This window comes from Oncorhynchus kisutch, linkage group LG24 (assembly GCF_002021735.2).
Source record: "Oncorhynchus kisutch isolate 150728-3 linkage group LG24, Okis_V2, whole genome shotgun sequence".
Lineage (NCBI taxonomy): Eukaryota > Metazoa > Chordata > Actinopteri > Salmoniformes > Salmonidae > Oncorhynchus > Oncorhynchus kisutch.
In genome coordinates this window covers 28032214-28057065 of record NC_034197.2, presented here as the reverse complement: position 1 = coordinate 28057065, position 24852 = coordinate 28032214, and the positions used below count along the sequence as shown (strand labels likewise).

General features: G+C 44.0%; 3 protein-coding genes across 6 annotated transcripts; 1 reads left to right on the top strand and 2 right to left on the bottom strand.

The window, feature by feature from the left end:
• Nucleotides 1-494: 494 nt before the first annotated feature.
• On the top strand, nucleotides 495-4782 carry mrps25 (mitochondrial ribosomal protein S25). The gene is made up of 4 exons (XM_020460079.2): nucleotides 495-720; nucleotides 3194-3300; nucleotides 3513-3600; nucleotides 4370-4782. The coding sequence occupies exons 1-4, from the start codon at nucleotides 587-589 to the stop codon at nucleotides 4557-4559; spliced, it is 519 nt and encodes a 172-aa protein (XP_020315668.1). The 5' UTR covers nucleotides 495-586; the 3' UTR covers nucleotides 4560-4782.
• On the bottom strand, nucleotides 4780-20285 carry rbsn (rabenosyn, RAB effector). 4 transcript variants are annotated; one of them, XM_031803636.1, is made up of 14 exons: nucleotides 19459-20285; nucleotides 18931-19047; nucleotides 18510-18791; nucleotides 18250-18384; nucleotides 17908-18008; nucleotides 17733-17778; nucleotides 17417-17578; nucleotides 17011-17282; nucleotides 16869-16939; nucleotides 16671-16757; nucleotides 8893-8995; nucleotides 8581-8685; nucleotides 8158-8421; nucleotides 4780-8016 (listed from the first exon to the last, which is right to left on the bottom strand). In XM_031803636.1, exons 3-14 carry the CDS (start codon nucleotides 18727-18729, stop codon nucleotides 7210-7212), a joined length of 2373 nt encoding a protein of 790 aa, XP_031659496.1. In that variant the 5' UTR covers nucleotides 18730-18791; nucleotides 18931-19047; nucleotides 19459-20285; the 3' UTR covers nucleotides 4780-7209. The 4 variants fall into 4 exon arrangements, with proteins under 4 accessions (XP_031659496.1, XP_020315666.1, XP_020315664.1 ...); XM_020460077.2 differs by having other exon boundaries at nucleotides 17456-17578; XM_020460075.2 differs by having other exon boundaries at nucleotides 18931-18967.
• Nucleotides 20286-20408: 123 nt separating this feature from the next.
• si:dkey-93l1.9 (Ninjurin domain-containing protein) lies at nucleotides 20409-23528 on the bottom strand. The gene is made up of 3 exons (XM_020459628.2): nucleotides 23171-23528; nucleotides 21558-21801; nucleotides 20409-21430 (listed from the first exon to the last, which is right to left on the bottom strand). The coding sequence occupies exons 1-3, from the start codon at nucleotides 23231-23233 to the stop codon at nucleotides 21234-21236; spliced, it is 504 nt and encodes a 167-aa protein (XP_020315217.1). The 5' UTR covers nucleotides 23234-23528; the 3' UTR covers nucleotides 20409-21233.
• Nucleotides 23529-24852: the final 1324 nt, after the last annotated feature.

Below are 24852 nucleotides of genomic sequence, written 5' to 3'. Positions count from 1 at the left end.
GCTAAACTGGAGGGAAAGTCTAGCAAGATGGACATTATTGTGGATACGGCAGAGCAGATCCTGGGAGTAAAATATTTTTCAGGTTAGGCGTTAGATGATGCACTGTCACAAGCAGTGATACCCTCTCAGGCCCCAGAGCCTGAGGAGGGAGCTATGGAAGATTGAAAAAATTAGGGATTGGAATATAGATCACCATATTGAGTTTCCCTTTTAACCCCCGTACAGTTGGTGGCGGTAATGCACCCTAAACATTGGCTGCCAACCACCGTTAAACACCACTGAAGAAGAAGACAATACATTTTGGTTTCCACTAGTTATCACAGCCACAAAGTAAATGTGGCTATGTCACAAAAAATCATGAAAACAAACGTTAGCTTTTGGTCTTAAGGTCAGGGTTAGCAGCGTGGTTAAGGTTAGGTTTAAAATCAAAGTTTAGAAATAGGCAGGGTTTATGTCTTTGTGGCTGTGGTAACTAGTAAATGACCTTAAACTTTACGCATATAGTTTACGTCATCAAATAGCGCCCAACTGGAGTGTTGTGCGTCCTTTTCAATTCCAAATTATAACGTGGAAATAAAGACTAAAAATGCCTATGAAAGGAAGATTCCCCATTAGACGAACGCTGGAGTATCTCCAGAAGGGAGAAGTTGTATTGAAAAACAGAGTAAAGATTTTGACAGTAAATTACAACACACATGGACAGCTCAGCGAAGGAGCAAGGTCAGTTTGTTATACTAGCTAGTTAACCTAGCTGTTTTTGGACAAGTCGTTCAATGCAGAGAGCAATGATATTTCTGTTTCATTGTTATAATTGTACAGATATGCAATAGAAATTGAACCAGGCGGGGGGGGGGGGCTGGGAAAATCGTTAAATACTCTCCCTCTATGTTTCTCTCTCCCTTCACTGTAGGGGACAGTAATTATACCGTAGCTCTAAAGTTATTGGAGTTAAGGAGTCTGAAGTTTTTACACAAGTTGAAGCTGGCTTAACGCTGGGCTGAGGGTGTAAACATTGGCATGGTTGTTGCTCTCTTTCTTACTAGTCACAGCAACATAATAGTTAGGGCTACTAGTCACAGCTACTAGTAAGGTTGCAGAAAACCTGGTTGGATGCTACTGTATTTACTGTTTATTCCTGCTTGATTCTGGGAATTTATTTACATTTTATTTAACTAGGCAAGTCAGTTAAGAACAAATTCTTATTTACAATGGCGGCATACCAAAAGGCAAAAGACCTGCGGGGACAGGGGCTGGGATTTTAAAAATTATAAATAAATAACCTATAAATATAGGACAAAACACACATCACAACAAGAGACAACACTACATAAAGAGAGACCTAAGACAACAACATAGCAAGGCAGCAACACAGCATTGTAGCAGCACAACATGACAACAACATGGTAGCAGCACAAAACATGGTACAAACATTGTTGGGCACAGACAACAGCACAGAGGGCAAGAAGGTAGAGACAATACATCACGCAAAGCAGCCACAACTGTCAGTAAGAGTGTCTGTGATTGAGTCTTTGAATGTCTTTCAACAGTAATACAATCAAGGCACAGGACAGGGAGAGCTCTGCAGTGCTGATTTATGACATCTGAATGTGCATCAGATGGCAACAAGATCATATTGTACAGCAACATCATCAGGTAACATGAATACAAAGCTGGCGAGAGGGGGTTAGAATAGGCTGGGAGGCCAAAAGTCTGTGTAACCAATAGAGAATCAGAGTCCCTCCAACCAGGGAAACCTCCAACCAGGATTTCTGGAAAACCCAGGTAATTTATTGAAGGTTCCTGTAATTCTGCAACCCTAGCTACTAGTCACAGCTACCCCCGAACTTGCCAGCTCGGGGGTTTGAACTTGCAACCTTCCGGTTACTAGTCCAACGCTCTAACCACTAGGCTACCCTGATGCCCCCAATAACGGCGTTATACCAGCAAATGACTTGTGTGAGTATGATAAAGGCACAGAAGAGCCTTGTCTTGAATAACCACCTGAGCTGCAAAATAGAAAGTGAATATGATTTAGGCTGTCCTGAGCGAAATAGCCAAGGGTTCCCAAATGGTTTTGACTATAGCCTATTCTTATTGCCAAATCTGTTTTCCCTATCAGCAACAACCATGCCAATGTTTACACCCTCAGCCCAGCGTTAAGCCAGCTTCAAACTATTTTGTTTAAAATGTATTTAGAGACTATATTTAGAGGCCTGTTAGCTAGGGTCTCTTTTTAAGGGGAGCCTTATAATAAAAAGTTATAAAACACAAATAGAGTTCTACAATTATTCTGCAAGACACCAGTATCCAAAATGAAAGTGCTTTTCTGAAGGCACATGGAGATCACAAGCGCTTCAACTGGGCAGCAGTGTCGGGATGGAGGGAATAGCCTATACAGAGACTACCTAAGACCACTGCAACAGAGTTATTGTAAAGTGTGGGAATAAGCTTATGGCAGGCTTTGCCTATGCTTAATAATCTCTCCCTTTGTTAATTTCAAAGTCCATAGGTTCATGACCCGATTCATATAAATCATATTAACCCCTCCTACAGAATATGCTTTGGCAAGATTTTGAGTGATAAAAAAAAAATATTTTGAGAGTTCAGAGTTCATACATAATTAATAGATTCACAAAACAGCCATTATTATTCTGTTTCATTATTCCTGGTAGATACTACTGGTTAACACATAATGTGTTATGCTTGTTCGCGTAGCACTCCTCACAGGCCATTTGGTGTATGTTTTTTTTTTGTTGGTGACATGAAACTGACAAAACCTTAAGTTATTATTGTACGTCAGAATTGCTGCACAACATTTAAGTCTAAAATGTTAGGCCGTAATCGTAACATGGCGTTTCAATGTTCACAGATTTTATGGATGACTTTTCTTATGATCCTAACAATTTACGTATGGATTTTCTTACGATCCTAATGATACGTACGTTCAACATTTTGGCATGTATCTCACTCCATATTCCGACCTGAAGATCACTGCTGTCAATGACTTGACCTGGTTTCTTTTCGAATTCCCAGTTGTCCTGAAAGTACAAACTGTCCATCATACGACAACGAGTTGTTCAGCATTAGCAAGACGCACGTAACACCCTGGATCAGAGCTATAACCCAGTGGTCAGGATCTATGAGTGTGTTGGTACAGCCTGGTTGGCCATGCATCTTTTCTCTTTTTCTGCAGAAAATTTGTGTTCTTCAATGTTCCACAAATTCAGTACAAAAATCCTTGGGTTCAAATTATGATGTTTAAGAACATGACACCATCGCCATTCCTAAAGTTCTACCTAGGTGAGTCCAATTCTGTACTTACTATGATTGATAGAACCTTTAACTATGCCTCTATTTGACATGTTTGTGCATCTGTCATTACTGCATAAAGTCTGTGGTTGTGATTTTATCAAGTCTATTAGGCCTGTTTTGTTGTTTAGAAGTCTGACATGGTATATCCTTAGAAAATCATTTGTAAATTAATAGGATCTCTGTATATCTCTTCCATATAGATGATGGAGAGCAGGTGTTGGTGGATGTGGAGGGGAAGGACCATAAACAAATCACCCAACATGTCAAGAATATTCTTGGCAAGACCGAGTAAGTACTGATAGTACCATAATCTCCGATACCCATTCTCATCACAGGCCACTGCTTGATTTGGTTCTATAATAGGGATGTATTCATTAGTCGAATTCCTTTGCAAAATGTTTGGTCTGTCACAAAACGTTTTGCAACAAACTGTTTACTCTAGGAACCAAATGGAAGCAAACAGAACGAAAAGGGGTGGGACCTACCTGCATCTGTCCAATAGAAACTCTTGTTTTTATTTTGCAACAGCCCAAACGTTTTGCAACAGAATCTGACTAATGAATACATCCCAGAAGTGTAGATGTGTAGGCCTCCCTGGGTTGCAGCAGTCTGTTTATAATGACAACCACAAATGATTTGGCTAAGCTAAAGCATAAACAGACTAGTCCTCAGGCTAGATGCCAGTAAATAAGCCACAAGTTAATGTCGCTGACAGTAGCCTAGTGTCAAGAGGAATGTTAAGGTCCAATGCAGACATTTTTATCAAATCATTGCTGGGTAACTATTAAAGTACCTTAGAGGTTTGAAACTCTCCCACCAAAACAGGCTGACATTCCAGGCAGTCTTGTCAAACAGCTCTTACACTAAAAGGGCATTATCGTTTTCACAATTTCACAGAATTATTCCAACCTCGGTGTGGAAATATACACAACACAGGAAACTCACGTTTTTGAATGCACTAGCACTTTAAGGTTAGGTGTTACTCTTGTCTAAGTGTATAATACAATATTACTGGTTAATTTGTCTTCTCATCATTGTCTATTCTCTCCCCTTACAGTGAGGTCCTGCAGGCTGAGGCTTTAGCCAGGATGGAGGCTGCTAACCCAGCCAACTTTGGGCCCAAGAAGTACTGTCTGAAGGAGTGTATCTGTGAGGTGGAGGGCCAGGTTCCCTGCCCGGGCACCACGCCGCTGCCCAAGGAGATGACTGGGAAATACCGTGCACAGATGGCAGCCGCACAGGACTGAGACTGGACAGCAATACTACTATATCAAATATGTTTCACTGGAAATACTGTGGATTTGTTTTTGTACATTAAAAGGAAATATTTAGATTTTATGTCAGCGGTTATAAATAAGGATAATTGAGACTGATGAATTAAATCAAGTGTATGTGTGGAGTTGATGCATAATATTTGCAACACACACTCGCATCCTGTAATGTCGATAAATGAAAATGCCACCCTTCCAATTTTTCATAGGTCATGTCTTTAATTAGTGTTGAGTGATGGAGCCTCAATAGCTGTGTTTAGACAGGCAGCCCAATTCTGATGTTTCAATATTTGGTCTTTTGTCAATCAGCCATGAAAAGCTCTGATGTGATTAGTCAAAAGACCAATTTAGTGGGGGGGGAATCTGAATTGAGCTGCCTGTGTAAACAGAGCCAGTGACAAAGGTAAACAGGCAACATTATGAAAAAGCTCAACAGTTCATTAATATTTGCCACAAATAAATTATGCATGTTTCAAAAGGTTCTGTTGAGTGTGCATGAGACTACAGCGAACAATACTGCTTTAGTTCAACTTAATATCAAGTACTGTTGTATACTTTAAGGCAAGGAAATTAGTACTTGGATACAAAGTACAACAGGAAACAGTTTGCCACAGTATGTGATAATACTAGGTAGCATTGAATCAGTTTAGTGTTCTCATTACCAATGAGAAATCAAGAATCCAAAGAGGGAAACTAGATGTAAGTTTTGCCAAGACCTTATGAATACAGAGTAGAAGGCTGATGCTGTGACAGATGGAGCATTCTGGGTAAAGTAACCTATTATTCTGTGCCTCGGAACTAAACATCTCCAGTGCAACAACGGTGTTGTGTGTTAATTGGGAAGTGCAGTTAAGAGAGACTTGGTTGAACCAGTTGCATAAATACATACTGTAGTTAAGTTGGCATATGAGAAAGTATGTTCAGAGCAGGACAGATTCTGACCCTGCCATCATTGGTGCACTAAAAGAGAAAACACAGGGTTAGGATTTGTCTCCACTGTGTTGGGAGGAGAACACAGCGCAGGGAGAGAGACTAGGACAAAATCGTAATTGAAAGACTAGCCTACTTTGGACCACTGCAGAAGCGTCTCAGTGATATCATGCACACTCAAAAAAATGATTCTATCCTGCGCTTCAACTTAGTCATTCAAAATAGACATAACCAGCTAACAGAAGGAGTCCCTGAAAGCAAAGCAGGATTTTAAAACAGTTTTTTTGTTGGTATAGCTCACCATGGCTTAATGTTTTGTTCAACATTCTCTTTCTAGCGGTCACTGGACCCCCAGGGATGACAGAGAAAAGATGTCTTAACGGCAATGGGGTTCCACTCCCATACAAACTCAAACATGCATGTGAAGATCTGACAGACAAAATGTAGCAGTAACAAGTTAGTCATGCTTAGTATTCAGGTGCCGACGACAGCTGTCAGTTCAGAGTGAACGTTTTCGTTCAAGAAGACCATAACATTTCCAAAAACTTTGCGACCTTCAAGGCAACCCTGGTTCTACATAAGGTATCGGTATTGAATAGCAGGACTAGACGATGTCAGGCCTCTGTTGCCCAAATATGACCCCTTGGATCCTACCTCCTGTGGCCGACTGCACAACTGTCTGGAAGTGATGACTTACTCTGCCCTTGTGCTTCTTCTTACCATACAGATAGAATTACAAAAACAGGGCTCCTAAATGAGGCCTTCATAGAGTGTGAGTGTTATTAGTATGTACAAGAGTGAAGAAATGAATGTAAATGCATCTCCTTTTAGTGCTAGGCTGCATAACCCTGAGCAGGGTCTCAATAGACTAGTTTTGCTTTCTCTCCTTGTCTCCTCTCATTGACCCTGCACTTACATGGCAGGATGATCAGGATCGGCAAAGAAATAATGCTAGGTGCTGTCACCTGTGCAGTTCATTCACATCAATACAGATGAAGGAAAGGGACAAGGAGAGGGAGTATAGACTATTGAGATGCGGCCCTTGGTCTAGAGGGCTAATGCCCAAGGGGAATGGGGGGTGGGTGGTTCCTTCACAAATGTTTTAACCCACCTAACACGGACCTTAACCAACCCAGAATCAATGAGATCCTTGGCCATTTAAAGCTGGAATCATTAGCGGTGAAACTGCCATGTCTGTTTGCGATATTACAACAACAAAGACATTACTTCAAACAAACACTTTTTTCATCGGACATCATTGCACATGAGATAGAACCAGTGGAGGCTGGTGGGAGGAGCTATAGAAGGGTGGGCTCATTGTAATTGCTGAAATGGAATGTTATCAAACACACAGAACATATGGAAACCATGTTTGACTCCGTTCCAATCATTCCATTCCGGCCATTACAATAGCTTCCCCCACCAGCCTCCTCTGGATATAACAGCAGAGTATGTACTACAAACTGTTTTTATCATGATACTGGATGCTCATCCCCGCCGTTTGAAAAACAATAACAAATGCACCTGGGGCGACCAGTGGCGATGTTTCGCCTTTTGCGGATCCCAGCTTTAAAGGGAACTACTGTAGAGTCTCCGGATTAGCTTCTAGGTGGGCACCCTGGGTGGGCAGCCCTGTTGTAAGAATCAGGTGATGGCATGGAGGATGAGAAAAGTAGAGACGGAGGTAGTGTCTCTGTCAGTGTGTCTTAAGCTTCTGTTCCTGCAGGGTGCGCTGCAGCTCTCTCAGGTTCTCTGACAGCAGCTCCACCTCATCCAGCCTCCCGTTGAGCTTGGCGTCGAAGATGTACGCCCGAATGTTATCGATCTGCTGCAGCAGCAACTCCTCCTCGATCAGGTCAACGTCTGTCATTGCTGCCTCACCCTCCTCTTCAAAGGGATTGGTCGAGGCTCCCGGCGGGGTATTCCCAGAAGCCTCTTTAAAAGGGTTACCTTCATTGTTCTCCTCCTCTTCGAAAGGGTTGCCTGTGACGCCATCAGCCTGCCCTTGCACCCCGCCCTCCTCTTCCTCCTCAAACGGGTTGTACTCCTTCTTTCCGTTAGCTACCTCCTTGTGCTCCTTCTGGATCTCCTCGGAGAACGGGTTGGACGGATCCTCCTCCACCGTGGTGGAGTCTTCCTCCTTAAAGGGGTTGAAGGAGGCGCTGTTCTGTCCCTCTACATCTCCCCCCAGCCACGGGGGCGACTCCTCATCCTGGTCCGTCAGGGCAGGGAAGGCCCTCATGGACGGGGGGCTCCTCTCTGCTTTAGGGGTCAACTCTTCCTCCTTGTTCTCTTCCTCCCCGTCCCTATGGAGGCTCCCTGTATGAGTTAGGTTCAGTGAGCCCTGCCAGGTGTATGTGGCCTGAGTGGATCCTGGGGCTTGGCTCTGAGCCCTGTGCTTCATCTTCCCCCTCTCCCTGTCCTCCAGGTGCTGCAGCTCCTCCTGGGCCAGTCTCTGGGACAGAGTGATGGCCAGGTGGGTCTGCTGCTGGTCGTACTCATCCTGGAGAACACACAGTTCAACAAATCACACCCTAGTCCCTACACAGTGCACTATCTGACCAGAGCCCTGTTACGGTCCATTGCATTGTAATCGCAGTACATATCGCAGCTACATTTTGTAACATTATGTAGGTTTCCCCACCTGAAGCTGCCTGAGGTTCTCCTCCAGCATGGCCACCTCGTCATGTCTATGGGCGGCCTTGGCCTGCCGCAGGAACGACCGGATATTCTCTATCTGCTGCAGCATGGGGTCTTCCAGCTCCCCGTGGGTGTGGAGGGTGTCTGAGGAGGGCAGCCAGCCTCCAGCTTTGGTCATGCGGAGGACTCTGGGGGCCTGGGGAGGCTCCCCGTTGGTGCTAGAGGCTGGGCGGTTCTTCTCAGAGTCCTGCCTTCTCTTCTGGGCAGCCTGGCAGGAAGATAGGAAGGTACGCTTTTAGAGACAGCTTTACTATAGAATACACTACTTGTAAAAGTTGCTTTTAGCTTTCCTGGTATCAGACATATCAGACCCTTTTTGGAGTATCATTATTGGGTCTTTAGTGTAAACAATAAGCAGCCTCCTCACCAGTCTTTCCTGGGCGAGCCTCTTCTCCTGCTCCTGCTTCCGCTTCATCTTCAGCTCCTCATACTTGTCCTTAGTGGGCAGAGACATCAGACCCAGTAACTTCTCCTGCAGGAGGGGGGCGGGATAAGGAGAGAGAGAGATGGAGAGAAACAGAGAAAGAGAGAGAAAAGGGTTGAGAAAGAGGGAGGTGTTTGAATGTGTTGTTTAATGAGCTATTATTCTGGGGAAAGTGACTAATCATTCACTCTTCACCACACCATTCAGCTTATCCATAACTGCTCTTTATGTACAGTAGTGTACCCTCTGTCTCACCTGGACGAACAGTGTGGCTGTGTATCTGACCATCCTCTGCAGCTGGAGATTCTTTGGATGGGGCTGTGGCTCCTCCTTCATTCCCAGTGTTAAGATCCTCTTACTGACAGAAATACATAGAGAATGTTACAAGAATATGGTTATTTAGCAGACACTTTTATTCAAACTACAGTTGGGCCAAAATACACTATATATACACACACAAAAGTAGGTGGACATCCCTTCAAATTAGTGGAAGCTTTCCAGATTTTTATTTTATTTTTTAAGTTAGCTTATAATAGTGAACCTTTTTTGTGGGATACACATAAGGCAATCCTAGGTCTTGTGCCATATTTTGGTTGAACTATCCCCAATTCAATGGAATTGCAATCCTCTACATGCACAGTGCATTCTTCCATCACATGTGCAGCTGATTCTCAAGATCTTGCACACTAATGAGATGCTATTGGGCCCACGCTACTACACTGTCTGAGTCAAGGACTACATGCTTTCTGGTATGTTTTGATTACAATACTGGCAGGGGTGAATATATTTTATATGACATATTATTTTTTGTTAACTAGTAAATAGTAGCCTACAGCAAAGTGTTTTTAACTCCTTTCTAACTTGTTAACAATTTATGCTAGTTAGTTTTTGCTACCATGTAGGTTTTAGCTTTCTTGAGCCTGCAAACTAAGGAGTGTTTATTCACCTGTTTCCATACATGTTTCATTTTAAAACATTTATCTTACAAAAGGAGTTGTTTAATCTAACTGCTTAACTATTTATCTGTATAGAATGGATGGAATTATATTTTTTTTATTCCTTTTTTCTCATCTTTACAGGAAAATGCCACGGGCATTATCTGATGTGTGGAGACATTTCACTGCAGCTAATGTAGAAGGAAAAGTGTACTTTTGTAAATACTGTGGCAAATCATATGTGAAGTATGCAAAAAAAATCCAGAATCATCTAGCCAAGTGCATAAAGTTCCCTCAGCGCTCACAACAAGCATCCTCTGACAAAAGTCCCTCTACTTCTATTCGAGGTGAAAATGATGAATCAGACACCTTATCGATAGCAACAGCTCAATACAGGAACGCAGTGAGAGAAATGCTGATGAACGCCTTGCTCGAGCTGTGTATGCAACTGGTTCACCTCAGATGCTCACAGGCAATGTGTATTGGAAGAGATTTCTGAATGTTCTTCACCCAGCATACACCCCTCCAACCAGACATGCTTTATCTACTAATTTGCTGGATGCAGAGTTTAACAGAGTTCAAGTGAAGATCAAGCAAATCATAGAGAAAGCAGATTGTATTGCAATCATCTCTGATGGGTGGTTGAATGTTCGTGGGCAAGGAATAATTAACTACATTATCTCCACCCCTCAAACAGTATTCTACAAGAGCACAGACACAATGGACAACAGACACACCGGCCTCTACATTGCAGATGAGCTGAAGGCAGACATCAATGACCTTGAACCACAGAAGGTATTTGCACTTGTGACAGACAATGCTGTGAACATGAAAGCTGCTTGGTCTAAAGTGGAGGAGTCCTACCCTCACATCACACCCATTGACTGTGCTGCTCATGCACTGAATCTGCTCCTCAAGGACATCATGGCACTGAAAACAATGGATACAGTACACTCTACAAGAGAGCCAAGGAAATGGTTAGGTATGTGAAGGGTCATCAAGTTATAGTAGCAATCTACCTCACCAAGCAAAGTGAGAAGAATAGGAGCACCACATTGAAGCTGCCCAGCAAAACCCATTGGGGTGTTGTTGTCATCATGTTTGACAGTCTTCTGGAGGGGGAAGGAGTCTCTCCAAGAAATGGCCATATCACAGTATGCCGATATGGATAGCCCCATCAAGAGGATCCTCCTGGATGATGTATTTTGGGAGAGAGTGGTAAGCAGCCTGAAACTCCTGAAACCTATAGCAGTAGCCATTGCACGGATTGAGGGAGACAATGCCATCCTGTCAGATGTTCAGACTCTGCTTGCAGATGTAAGAGAATAAATCTGTACTGCCCTGCCCACTTCACTGTTGTTCTAACAGAGGAAACTGCAGTTCTGAAATACATCAAAAAGCGCGAAGACTTCTGCCTGAAGCCCATACACGCCGCAGCGTACATGTTGGACCCTAAGTATGGTGCAGAGATCAACAAGGCCTATGGTGTCATCACTACTGTGTCTCGCCACCTTGGCCTGGATGAGGGCAAGGTTCTTGGCAGTCTGGCGAAGTACACTTCCAAGCAAGGGCTTTGGGATGGAGATGCAATATGGCAGTCGTGCCATCATATCTCATCAGCCACTAACAACTGGTCCTTGTTTGGGAACACACAACAGGCTGACCAATACAAAGGTTGAAAAATTGGTGGCCATCCGGGCAGATGAGGCTTTTTTTTTTTCTATTGGAAGGGTTTAATAATTTGAAATTATGTCTACTTATGATATGGTATAGGGTTTATGTTTGTCTCCATATATGGTAAATCTACCCAATGCAAAAAGCATCTATATTTAAAATGTTATTAATAACCATTTGCATATATTTCCGTTAATTCCCATGGAAAGTTTTCACCTCTGAATATTCCCCAAAATGTGCAACCCTACTAACAGGTGTATAAAATCGAGCACAGTCATACAATCTCCATAGACAAACAGTAGAATGACATTGGCAGTAGAATGGCCTTACTGAAGAGTTCAGTGACTTTCAAGTCAGTTTGTCAAATTTCTGCCCTGGTCAACTGTAAGTGCTGTTATTGTGAAGTGGGAATGTCTAGGAGCAACAACAGCTCACAGAACGGGACCACCAAGTGCCTAAGATCACCATGCACAATGCCAAGCGTAGGCTGGAGTGGTGTAAAGATTGCCGCCATTGGACACTGGAGCAGTGAAAACATGTTCTTTGGAGAAATTAATTACGCTTCACCATCTGACAGTCTGCCCCAATGCAGTGCCAACTGTAAAGTTTAGTGGAGAAGGAAATAGTCTGAGGCGGTTGTTCTTAGTTCGGGCTAGGCCCCTTAGTTCCAGTGAAGGGAAATCTTAACGCTACAGCATATAATGGCATTCTAGACCAGGTCTACTTTTTCATTTGCCAGCCTGATGAGATCTACCAGTCTCTAAATCTAAACCAACCAACAAAATGTATGAAACGCAACACACCACTGAGTATGAACCTATTGCTATGAAACCCAAATATAATGTGGACCAATAACATGTTTTACACAAATAAGTGCAACTCATTTAATTTTCTACCTTAGTGTGACTTTTGGCATTGGTGGAGGCAAGTCGTTTTTTAATAGTCAGGGCTGCAGCAGCGTGTTGCAAGTCTCATGCAGGCCACAAGGTGGTCATCCGTCATAGTAGATCTGTACTTGGACTTAATTATCTTCATGTGAGAAAATGCAGACTCACAGAGGTAGGTTGATCCAAAAAGGTCTTATAAATTGAAAGCACGTCGTATTTGGGATACTTCTCCTTTAGCAGTAGCTCCCAGAACTCTTCCTTCATCTCAGTGGTTGCCCTGGAATTCAGCTGAATGTCATTTTGAAGGGTGAGAATTTCAGTTTCTGCTACAAGTTCCAGATATGTGACAAACAGAAATGGAATAATGTGTCCCTGAACAAAGGGGGGTGGGGTGGTCAAAATCAAAAGTAACAGTCAGTATCTGGTGTGGCCACCAGCTGCATTACGTACTGTAGTGCATCTCCTACTCATGGACTGCACCAGATTTGCCAGTTCTTGCTGTGAGATGTTACCCCACTCTTCCCCCGAGGCACCTGGAAGTTCCCGGACATTTCTGGGGAGAATGGCCTGAGCCCTCACCCTCCGATCCAACAGGTCCCAGACATGCTCAATGGGATTGAGATCCGGGCTCTTCGCAGGCCATGGCAGAACACTGACATTCCTGTCTTACAGGAAATCACGCACAAAACAAGTAGTATGGCTGGTGGCATTGTCATGTCGGAGGGTCATGTCAGGATGAGCCTGCAGGAAGGGTACCACATGAGGGAGGATGTTTTCCCTGTAACGCACAGCGTTGAGATTGCCTGCAATGACAACAAGCTCAGTCCGATGAAGCTGTGACACACCGCCCCAGACCATGACGGACCCTCCACCTCCAAATCGATCCCCCTCCAGAGTACAGGACTTAGTGTGACGCTCATTCCTTTGACAATAAACGCGAATCCAACCATCACCCCTCGTGAGACAAAACCGCGACTCGTCAGTGAAGAGCACTTTTTCCCAGTCCTGTCTGGTCCAGCGACGGTGGGTTTGGGCCCATAGGCGACGTTGTTGCCGGTGTTGTCTGGTGAGGACCTGCCTTACAACAGGCCTACAAGCCCTCAGTCCACAATATCTCAGCCTATTGCGGACAGTCTGAGCACTGATGGAGGGATTGTGCATTCCAGGTGTAACTCGGGCAGTTGTTGCCATCCCGTACCTGTCCCGCAGGTGTGATGTTCAGATGTACCGGTCCTGTGCAGGTGTTGTTACACGTGGTCTGCCACTGAGAGGACGATCAGCTGTCCGTCCTGTCTCCCTGTAGAGCTGTCTTATGCGTCTCCTTGCAGCATGCCTAAGGCACGTTCAGATGAGCTGTGAGCCTGGGCATCTTTCATTTGGTGTTTTTCCAGAGTCAGTAGAAAGGTCTCTTTTAAGTTTTCATATCTGTGACGTTAATTGCCTACCGTCTGTAAGCTGTTAGTGTTTAAACCCTTTACAATGAAGATCTACGAATTATATTAGAAAGGCAGGGTCCTGAAAAAGAGACATTTCTTTTTTTTGCTGAGTTTATAAGTAGCAATAGGCTCAAGTGATGCAAATCAGTGAAACGCCTATCAAACTCAGATAAGATGCTCTGAACTTGCTCCATGTAACGTGCACTGTCAAACTGTGCTGTATCCTTGCCCTGACATTCAAGTTCTGAATGCATGTGTTGAAAGAAGTGCAGGTCCTTACGTTGCAGCTTTCTTGTGAGCAGTTGTAGTTTACATTTAAAAGTGTTCACAGAGCTGGTCATGTTGATTGCATGTTTGCCATCTCCTTGCAGCTCTACATTCAGTTCATTAAGCATGCAAGTTAGGTCAGTGAGAAAAGCTAAATCCAGGAGGCACTGTGTGTCCTCTAGCTGTGCATATTCTGCATGTTTGGAGACCTTGAGAAACTCCTTGATTTCAGGCAACAACTCACTGAATCTCCCTAAAAATGTATCTTGGCTCAGCCACCGCACATCCGTGAGCAGCAGCAGTTCTGTGTGCTCCGCTTCGGTCTCTTCTAAGTGAGCGTGAAATAACCTCCGCCGTAGGGTTCTTGCTCGAATAGAACACACAATCGCAACATCCATCACCTCTTTCATGTTTAACGTCTTCCCGCACAAAGCTTGCTGATGAACTACGCAGTGAAAACTAAGAAAGTCCGGGAATCAATCGTCCCGTTTGCACAATGCAACAAACCCAATAATGCGGCCTACCATAGTGGGTGCCCCATCGGTAGTAATGGAAACAAGCTTACAAAAGGAGTTGGAATTTGTTAGCAAACTCCATAAAAGCTTGAAAAATATCTTTGCCCCTTGTATGTCCTTTCAGTGGCAAAATGGCGAGTAGTTTGTAGTTTTTCCTTTGTACTCATGTTGTCAAAAAACATTCTGATGAAAATGCATAACTGTGCCACATCTACCATATCTGTGGACTCGTCAAACTGGAGGGAATAATACTCGCAGTTGGCAATATCCTTCTTCAGTTGATTCTCCGCTATTCCCTCACATCTTGTCACTGTATTTCTAGACAACTGAATGTCATTGATGGAAGCCATCAATTCAGTCTTATTCTTAAAGTCCCCAAACAGAGAGTCTTGTAGCCTCAATAAATGCTTCCTTGATCTCCCAAACTTTGAACAACTTTTTATGCTTAGCAAGAACGTGACTCACACAATAAGATGCTACGGTTGCCGCCTTCCCTTCGGTCACAGGCCTTGTGAAAATTGACTGGTTTCAGAGCTGGTCATGGGTGCACCTCAGCCACGCTCAAGGTCCTAAACGATATCTTAACCGCCATCGATAAGAAACATTACTGTGCAGCCGTATTCATTGATCTGGCCAAGGCTTTCGACTCTGTCAATCACCACATCCTCATCGGCAGACTCGACAGCCTTGGTTTCTCAAATGATTGCCTCGCCTGGTTCACCAACTACTTCTCTGATAGAGTTCAGTGTGTCAAATTGGAGGGTCTGCTGTCCGGACCTCTGGCAGTCTCTATGGGGGTGCCACAGGGTTCAATTCTTGGACCGACTCTCTTCTCTGTATACATCAATGAGGTCGCTCTTGCTGCTGGTGAGTCTCTGATCCACCTCTACGCAGACGACACCATTCTGTATACTTCTAGCCCTTCTTTGGACACTGTTAACAACCCTCCAGGCAAGCTTCAATGCCATACAACTCTCCTTCCGTGGCCTCCAATTGCTCTTAAATACAAGTAAAACTAAATGCATGCTCTTCAACCGATCGCTACCTGATGGCTCTGACTTAGAATACGTGGACAACTACAAATACTTAGGTGTCTGGTTAGACTTTAAACTCTCCTTCCAGACCCATATCAAACATCTCCAATCCAAAGTTAAATCTAGAATTGGCTTCCTATTTCGCAACAAAACATCCTTCACTCATGCTGCCAAACATACCCTTGTAAAACTGACCATCCTACCAATCCTCGACTTTGGCGATGTCATTTACAAAATAGCCTCCAATACCCTACTCAACAAATTGGATGCAGTCTATCACAGTGCAATCCGTTTTGTCACCAAAGCCCCATATACTACCCACCATTGCGACCTGTACGCTCTCGTTGGCTGGCCCTCGCTTCAAAATATCATATCATATGGTATTTTTCAAAATGTTGACGGTATTTTATGTTTTTGATTAATGAAAGCCCTACATTTGCTTCATGAGCAGTGCGTGACCCTAGGGTGGCAACACATACATTCTAAATTATTTCAATGGGTCTTTCTCCATTCTGATTGTTTTATACTGTTCAATTAAACTTCAACCTAAAATAATTTCCTGCATTTCCATCAATTTCTACATTTCCTGCACTCATTTGAGATCATTTCCACACTGCCACGATATGGGCAAAAAACAAGACCTTATTTTTAACAAAATGTTGCAATTGCGATTTAGATCAAAACACTTTGATTAACTTTTGGAATCATGGAAATAGAATGTTTATTCTAATTGTATAGTTAGAATATAAATAATAGTGGACACTTTGAATACAGTGTTGTTTGACATGACAACGAATGAAAATGCCATGGACAAGTTAAAGTGACAGGGTAGGAACCAAAGTGATGTTCAGTGTTTCCTAGGGGACCCTATAATCTTTGGCTACATTAAATCTTTATTCATGTAGCCAACATATTCATGCCTCGCCTGTTCCTTTTTGACTTAGAAGATACTGTTGCACAAACAAAATGCTGATTTAAGCCTCCACCAGCACTGGTATCAGGCTGTATTAGCTAGCTACATTTGCTCTGACTCAGTACTTTTATTAGCTAGTTAGCTAGCCAGCTAACACAATTTAGTAATTTACAACATTATCAATGTCTACATTGTATTTCTGATCAATTTGATGTTATTTTAATGGACAGAAAATGTGTTTTTCTTTGACCCCAAACTTTTGAACGGTAGTGTAGGATATTGTGATATTTAGAGTAGCATATCATAGAAGAGGTGTCCCTCAAATATCGTCAACCCTACATACACGTAACACATTCTGTATATAGTAGGTACCTCAGTGCATCGATAAGTTCGTAGTATTTCTGGACTTCCATTCTCAGTCCACCAGCCGTGTCCAGGTTATAGGTGGTCTCTCCAGCACTGTGAGAAGTTAAAGTTTGACCAAACAGAACCACAGCCACATACATCTCTCGTAAAATGTAGCACACTATATAGAGAACGAGGTGTCATTTTAGACAGACTACGTCTTACTTAAGAGACTCAGCCATTCTGATGTACTCTGGAGCTCTCTCGTCCACCTTGTCCATGCACAGCCTCAGCCTCTGGAAGGAAGACAGGAGGATGAATGGTGAATGACAGCAAGCTCACTACACAGTGAACAACAGTGTGTTACCTCGTAGAGCTTGACGATGTCAGGCACGTGGTCCTTCTCCTCCAGTTTCTGCTGTTTCCTCATCAGGGTGTCCATGCAGTGGCAGCAGCAACGGATCCTCTCGTCATCCTTCTCTTCCAGAATGGAGGTGACACTGCTCAGGCTGCTGATGCTGCCTCTCCTGGAGCCCATCCCGCTGATGCTGCCCCCACCACCCCCTGTTGGAGGGGACTGAGACTGGCCCGGGCTGCCTGGAACACTCAGGGCCTCCCGTGTCCCACTGGTCAGCTTGTCTGGAGAGAAGAGTACTGGCTGGTGAGTCACTAACTAACTAATTCTGAGAAACACTGATGTCACTGTTGATTTTCTGGTTAAATATGGGTGTAATATCGCTGTATGTGTGTAAGTGTGTATACAGTGTACTCACAAGCCAAAGGCAGGGGCACAAACTCCATGCACTTCTTACACATGATAGAGCCACAGAGACGGCAGTGGTGTCGTCTGTTCCGGAGGTTGAACTTGTTCCCGCAGTCGGGACAGAACGGGACATCAGAGTCACTCACCCACGACACAACAGACTTCTCAATCGCTGGAGAGAGGAGTGGATTTTCAGGATTCACACAGAAAATGACATTCAAATTCACACAGGGAGGAGCTGTACTCAATAAGAACAAATGTGGGTCCTGTATAATGTGATAATGAAAAAACAAAATATACTGCAATATGGCCCCCTCTCAACCCACCTCTAATCTTGCCTGCATCTATGTTCATCCTGTCAAATGAGGTCAGCTGAAACACAAGACAGGATACATGGTGAATCATGTCCAGACAGAAAGGGTGTGTAACTGCTACTGTATGTGTCAAACCCACATCGACAAACCCAAGGGGGAAACGACTTGTGATTGTTTGTGTGCTCACTTTCTCCAGCCTGATAATTAGCTTGTTGACCTCGATGACGTAGTGGTCGATCCTGGCAGCTCTGTGCTTCTTGAAGAAGTCCAGATGACTTCTGGTGGCTCCTACGGAGGAGAAGAGGGGACACCATCAGACTGGATGGAAGCAGTCTCTAAAACTAGAGACCATAACAAAACAACACTCTTAGTTACAATTCAGGTGAGATGACTCAGTAGCATGCAATGACCAGACCAATAAATCTCTTGTTAACTGTGGATTGTTTGAGCAGCAGATGTAAAGCCCTTTACCACCCCACCACTTTGCTCTTCGCCCAGTTTCCCCTCTGCATACTGCTCCCAGTCTCACCCAGCTCCTGAGGCTCCCACATGTAGGGGTCTACTCCACCGTAGTAGAAGGACTCATAGCTGTCCATCTCTGGCTTGTCCTCTCCATCCCTCTTCAGCAGCTTGTCTTTGGCTTTCTTAGCCTTCTGGACTAGACCTGCAGCCAACAGGATGACAGTAGTGATTACTTCAATGAATTGGGCAAGGCTACCCGGCTATGAGACTCACTCTTGGGTCATTATTAGCTAACCTAAATGGAAAGACAAGCATTAAGAGACTCACTCTTGAGCTGTCCCCTGACATGTCTGTCATCCCCAGAGTGTTCCTCCTCATAGTGCTCCTGCAGCTGGTAGAATGACTGCAGGTCCTTCAGGCAAAGCGGGCACAGGAAGCCCTCCTTCACCTCCCCTGTGCCCTCAAAGGGGGGCAGGTAGCTGGAGGCCATGTTGATGGGGGGGTGCAGGGTGGTAGCAGTGACACCCACGGTGTGTCCCTGTCTCATGCCACGCCCAACTTGGTGTGACGCCCACCCCTCATCCGCTTCATTATACACCAGGAGAAAGCCTGAGGCAGAAACGGACAGCTTGAAGCAGTAGAGGGGGTCAAGGGTTCTGACAATAACATACAGGGGCATATTACGCCGATTCTTTTGTAAAACATTTCTTAAACGGAAGCAAATGGAACGAAATGGGCAGGGACCTACCTGAATTTGTCCAATATTAACTCTCGTTTTAGTTGCACTGTTTGGACAAATGATTACACCCTAGGTAAGAAGTCCAGACCGTTGTTTATGGAAGTCATGGTTTCCTGAATGACAACCCTAAAATCATCCAGCAACGACTAGTCAGGTGACATGGACATAACGGTCTTTGATCATTGAACGCTTACTACTCACGTAAATCCTATGCATGGCTAAATGTATACCGTGTTAGAAATAATAAAGTTAGCTAGCTAACAACGAGAGCAGTAGGCTGTGTTTACATTGTCAGTACGAAAGGAAATCACTTGAGTAGGACTAGCCAGTCCAGACAGACAGATATATAACCAGCCAGCAGACTGGCTACTGAACAATTCACACACATAAAGCAACCATGGAAAAAAAACTAGCTAGCTGACTAAGTTAGCAAAAGGCTAACGAGATAGCTATAGTTCTGGTTCTGACGTTTAGCCAGCACCAAGCGCACACCGTTTCCAATGACACAAACAATCCAAAACAGATTTAATTACTTACAGATCGCAATGTAAGTCTGCTAACGGTATAGTTTATGTATGAATATTTGACAGCTCGTTGCTAATCTCCAACTGCAACGCTCTCTCCGCGGGTGAAAAGTTAGCAGTCTAGTCCACCGAGCTATAATAAAACGGTCTAGTCACACACTGTACTGTGGTACGGTCAATGGTCTCGTCATGTGATTAGCATACAGCCGAGACGGGAAGTGAGAATGGACAAAAAGCACGTTGAAGCCAAAAGGAACCCTGACCCTAGGTCTGCGACCGTGCTATCCGGGAACCTCGGGACGTCCCTAACCCACTGAAGTTTACATTTAAATGGTTTAGGTAGGGGTTAGTGTTTAGGGTATGGACGTCCCAAGGATCCCGGATTTCGCTTCTGACTGCCCTGTCTTATAACAGGAAGAGATACATTTATCAGAGGAAGCACATGTTCTTGGACACACACACACACTGAGTTGTGAGGATAGATATTCATGGTGGACTGGAAGAGAGGAGGGAAGAGAGAGAAGTGAGAATGTCCAGCCTGGAGAAGATCTGTGAGGTCGTCAGCCTAGAGACCTGCCATCCATACTTCAGACTGTCACTCAGCAGATACCTCTCGCACAAGGCATGGTGCAGTAGGCCTAAACTGTGTCCAGCCTGGTGAACCAGTGTATAGTAGGCACCATGCATTACCGTGCATTTGTAACCCTCTTCCCTGTGTCAGATCCCAATGGCCCTCCTGCAGAATCGGGTGAAGATGACCAACGAGTCGCCCACAGGTCTCAACCTTCAACCTTCTGCAGTCATACCCGTCAGACCCCATCTGAGACCAGGACTTCTTCAATGCTGGACAGACAAAGAACTGGTGAGTGATCGTAACATGGTACACACACACACACACACTGCCTTTTCATTTTCACTCCTGCTTTGACCAAGGGAGAGTAGTGTATTCAGTCCAGAAATTCCTGCTGTTTATTCACAGAGTTGTTTATTTGGTAACAGCAGTTGTGTTCTGTTGAGTCCCAAACAACTGAACAACAACACATTTATAAAGGCCCATTTACAGGATACAAAAACTCAAATGTAACACAATAAAATAACAATAAGGAGGCTATATACAGGGCATACCAGTACCGAGTCAATGTGCGGGGGTTCAGATTAGTCAAGGTAATTTGTACATGTAGGTATGGGTAAAGTGACTATGCATAGTTAATAAACAGCGAGTAGCAGCCGTGTAAAAACAAAAAGGGGGGGGGGGGGTCAATGTAAATAGTCTGAGTGACCATTTGATTGACTGTTCAGCTATTTAGGAGCCTTTTGCACTTAGACTTGGCGCCCCGGTACCGCTTGCCGTGTGGTAGCAGATAAAACAGTCTATGAATTGGGTGACTGGAGTCTCTGACAATTTTTTGGGCCTTCCTCTGACACCGCCTAGTATATAGGTCCTGGATGGCAGGAAGCTTGGCCCCAGTGATGTACTGGGCCTTACGCACTACCCTCTGTAGCACCTTATGGTCGGATGCTGAGCAGTTGCCATACCAGGCGGGGCTGCAACCGGTCAGGATGCTCTCGATGGTGTAGCTGTAGAACTTTTTGAGTGTGCAGACCTCTGGCACCTGCACTGCCCTGTCACTAGAGATAACTGACAGTACTGTAGGTTGGGGTTAGGTTCCAGGTTTCTGCTGATGTTGTGTTCAGGTTGTACAAGCCTCCGGTTAAATTGAGGCCAGCTTGTGCTAAGCTTGTGCTCTACAACCTGCCAGTTGTCTGAGGATCATTTGAGGTTGTGGCCTAGAGGCCTCCGGTCTGGTTCTGTTCAGTGGTCAGAAGGAAGGATTGGGGTTCTGGAAGTCCTATCACAGCACCCTCAAAGCCTAGCGCAGTGATGAAGATGTTGATGATGACTGTGAAGAAAACAAATACTGTTGCTGTGTTGTTCATCATGTTCAGCTTTGAGTGTTTCCTCACATCATTCAGATCATACTTCACTAGAGAGAGAGAGAGTAGGAAGGTTATTCAACATGTTTACCTTTCTGTTTACAGATAGCCATATTGTGTGTGTGTGTGTATGTGTTAGTATGTGTGAATGAGTGACAGATAGAGTGTATTACTAACCTATAAAGACCAGCAGTAGTCCCACGACAACCTGTAGCGTAATAGACACGGACAGCAGTACTATGAGAGGTTTGTAGAATCTGTACTGTGACTCCATATATAGGACAGTCTTTAGCTGGGATGAGTTAGCCATGAGTAGAGCCACATCAAGCATACTCTGAGCTACACTCTTCCTAGTGGCATAGTGATTCATGTTAATCATTCGGTACACCTTTCCAGAGGGGTCAAGACGGTCGTGGTTTGCCTGTGGGTTAGAGGGTAGACCATCAGGTTTATGGGTCACACATGCTCATGTAGCGTGGTTCGTTCTGCATTGTGTACTTTTAATTAGGACGCTGCCACAACTGAAGGTCTGCTAGTGAAATGATTTTTATTTGCCCTGCACACGAAGAGACAACACACATTATGTTAACCCTTGGCGCAGTCCTAGCTCTCAGGCACCTTGCTAGCCGAAGGTCAGGCAAAAGAGAACAATAAGGGGGTACGGAAATACAGATAACCCGCGATGGGCCAAACCAAAATATACCAAACTTTTACAATCACATGTAGGTACAATATTGATATGAAAAGGTGTTTGTACACCAAAGAATAACATTAGCTAGCTGTAATTACATTTTTTTATTTTTATAAACTGAATTATTATTATTATCAAATTATTAACATCCCCTCTTGACCTGGCCTATTTGAATTGGTCCTTGGTGCAATTTGGTGCATAATCTAGGGGAACAATATCACACTGCTACACTCAAACATACGAATGCAGTGGATTAACTACAGGCACTGCCTTTCCTCTATGGCAGAAGGGTGTGTTCTATAACTACATCACACACGGGTGTCCACATCTTCTCACGGAGGTGGGGTTGGGAATTGTCAAGTACGGATAAAGGTAAATACGAGATGTCACAAGTGGGTGCGACACTCCGAAACACAAAGGGCATAGTCAGCTATTCGCGGAGGCGAGAAATATGGCGAGGAGCCAGACAGTGAAATGATTTCCGTAGTCAAAAGGTTTGAACGCTTCATGTCTCCACTATAGGCTATGAATGCTCTTTAATGAAGCTAATAGACGACGAGCAGTAAATTATATTGGATTGTAGGTCTGTTATTTTATCAATAACTTGGGGGAATACTTGTGAAGTTTCCATACCAGTAGGAGTTATACATTCCCCACTGGGCACAGACATCAGTTCAACATCTCATTTTGATTTACATTTTGTTGTCAACTAATGTGAATTCAATGTGAAATCAACAACAAAAAATTCCCCATGTCATGTGATTTAGGTTAAAGGTTGGGTGGGAAAGAGACTAAATACGTTGATGATTTTTCATCAAATCGAATCAGTTTTCCATGTTGATTCAACGTCATCACATTGATTGTAATGATGTGAAAACACAACCTGGACTGGGGGGTAGACGTAACATAGTAAATATAAATCAGGGACAACCATTTTTTTGCCCAGTGGGTCATAACTGCAACTTATCTCCTTGTAGCCCAAATCCGAATGTTCAGTCAAAATGTACAACATCCTATTTAGTTGCTTATGAAACAGTTAAAAACGTGCTAGGACCCCACCACAGTAGCCTGAGGTTTGAGGTTATAATGTTTAACTTACTTCTATGTCGTCTAGTTTGTTGAGAGTGATGTCCTCCCCATTCGCCCTTGCTTCACTGTCCATGCTGGCCAAGACAACTGCGGTTACCGATATAACCAACACATGAAAACTAGTTTAGAATAGTTACATACGTTACACACGGTAGGCTACCGTACATCTCGCAAGTAGACTAAAGATTAGCTGTCATCTGCAGTTTGCCGTAGCCTTTCTTGTCACCGGCTTCACGCAGCCAAACTGAAAATGTTGAGTGTATTTCCCAGGGGTGTGAGCTTTGCTTATTCAAAACTACCCCTCCCACTGTCTAATCTTACGAACGCAGTACACTCAATCGCTCTCTCTTTCGGTCTTTCTCTTTCTTAAACAGATACAAACTCACATACTGTACACACACAGCACTGGAGTGGGAGGGGTTTTCCCTCAATGAAGAACATAATACTTGCTCCTCTGGTTTCATTGTCTCAATAAGTTCTATTTTTTTGATGGATGACAAACAGGAATGAACAAGATGTTATTTTAGTTATCATTAAACATTACCTTCAAGCGTTTAGTGTGGCGTTAGACAAACAAAAGTAGGATATCAAAACAAAATGTTGATCATGTTTGACAAGCACGCACACACACACGCACGTACACACATACGGATAGATGTGCGCACACACACACTTCCAGGTATCCAGCAAGACAGATATGATGAGTGGTGAGGCGAGTTGGGCACAGCTGCTGTGTTGGCATTCACTCCTATCACTACAGTAGTGAGGTGGAGAGGAGAGTTAGTAATGAAGTACATAAGTACTTTTTATGTGTTACTTCAGCCATGTCTGTGATAAATGTGATTGGCAATGGGCACATCTGTTGGAACAGTTGTGTATTTTGCGTCATCAGTGTTGCTTTATGGGGATCGGCTGTCTGATTCAGCTAGTTCGTGTAACAGTTTTTGTCGTCTGAAGAAGAGGAATCGGACCAAAGTGCAGCGAGGTAAGTGTTCATGCTTTTTATTAAATAACCGAAACAGTCCTGTAAGGTGCAAAACACTAAACAGAAAATAACTACCCACAAAAACCATGTGGGAAAAAGCTACCTATGTATGGTTCCCAATCAGAGACAACAATAGACAGCTGTCCCTGATTGAGAACAATACCCGGCCAAAACAAAGAAATACAAAAACATCAAATTTATTTATATAGCCCTTCGTACATCAGCTGATATCTCAAAGTGCTGTACAGAAACCCAGCCTAAAATCCCAAACAGCAAGCAATGCAGGTGTAGAAGCACGGTGGCTAGGAAAAACTCCCTAGAAAGTCCAAAACCTAGGAAGAAACCTAGAGAGGAACCAGGCTATGTGGGGTGGCCAGTCCTCTTCTGGCTGTGCCAGTTGGAGATTATAACAGAACATGGCCAAGATGTTCAAATGTTCATAAATGACCAGCATGGTCGAATAATAATAAGGTAGAACAGTTGAAACTGGAGCAGCAGCACGGTCAGGTGGAAGTTGAAACTGGAGCAGCAGCATGGCCAGGTGGACTGGGGACAGCAAGGAGTCATCATGTCAGGTAGTCCTGGGGCATGGTCCTAGGGCTCAGGTCCTCCAAGAGAGAGAAAGAAAGAGAGAAGGAGAGAATTAGAGAACGCACACTTAGATTCACACAGGACACCGAATAGGACAGGAGAAGTACTCCAGATAT

What these genes read in the sequence shown, in the direction of transcription:
- mrps25 (XM_020460079.2), top strand. Translation starts at nt 587, where the DNA reads ATGCCTATGAAAGGAAGATTCCCCATTAGACGAACGCTGGAGTATCTC. An exon ending in CAGCTCAGCGAAGGAGCAAG is followed by an intron (nt 721 to 3,193) that starts GTCAGTTTGTTA and finishes CTTTTTCTGCAG; the next exon opens with AAAATTTGTGTTCTTCAATG. An exon ending in AATATTCTTGGCAAGACCGA is followed by an intron (nt 3,601 to 4,369) that starts GTAAGTACTGAT and finishes CTCCCCTTACAG; the next exon opens with TGAGGTCCTGCAGGCTGAGG.
- rbsn (XM_031803636.1), bottom strand. Translation starts at nt 18,729, where the DNA reads ATGAGACAGGGACACACCGTGGGTGTCACTGCTACCACCCTGCACCCC. An exon ending in TAATTATCAGGCTGGAGAAA is followed by an intron (nt 17,779 to 17,907) that starts GTGAGCACACAA and finishes CTTGTGTTTCAG; the next exon opens with CTGACCTCATTTGACAGGAT. An exon ending in CAGCCACACTGTTCGTCCAG is followed by an intron (nt 8,686 to 8,892) that starts GTGAGACAGAGG and finishes CCCCTCCTGCAG; the next exon opens with GAGAAGTTACTGGGTCTGAT.
- si:dkey-93l1.9 (XM_020459628.2), bottom strand. Translation starts at nt 23,233, where the DNA reads ATGGACAGTGAAGCAAGGGCGAATGGGGAGGACATCACTCTCAACAAA. An exon ending in ACAAACTAGACGACATAGAA is followed by an intron (nt 21,802 to 23,170) that starts GTAAGTTAAACA and finishes TCTAACCCACAG; the next exon opens with GCAAACCACGACCGTCTTGA. An exon ending in ACTACTGCTGGTCTTTATAG is followed by an intron (nt 21,431 to 21,557) that starts GTTAGTAATACA and finishes CTCTCTCTCTAG; the next exon opens with TGAAGTATGATCTGAATGAT.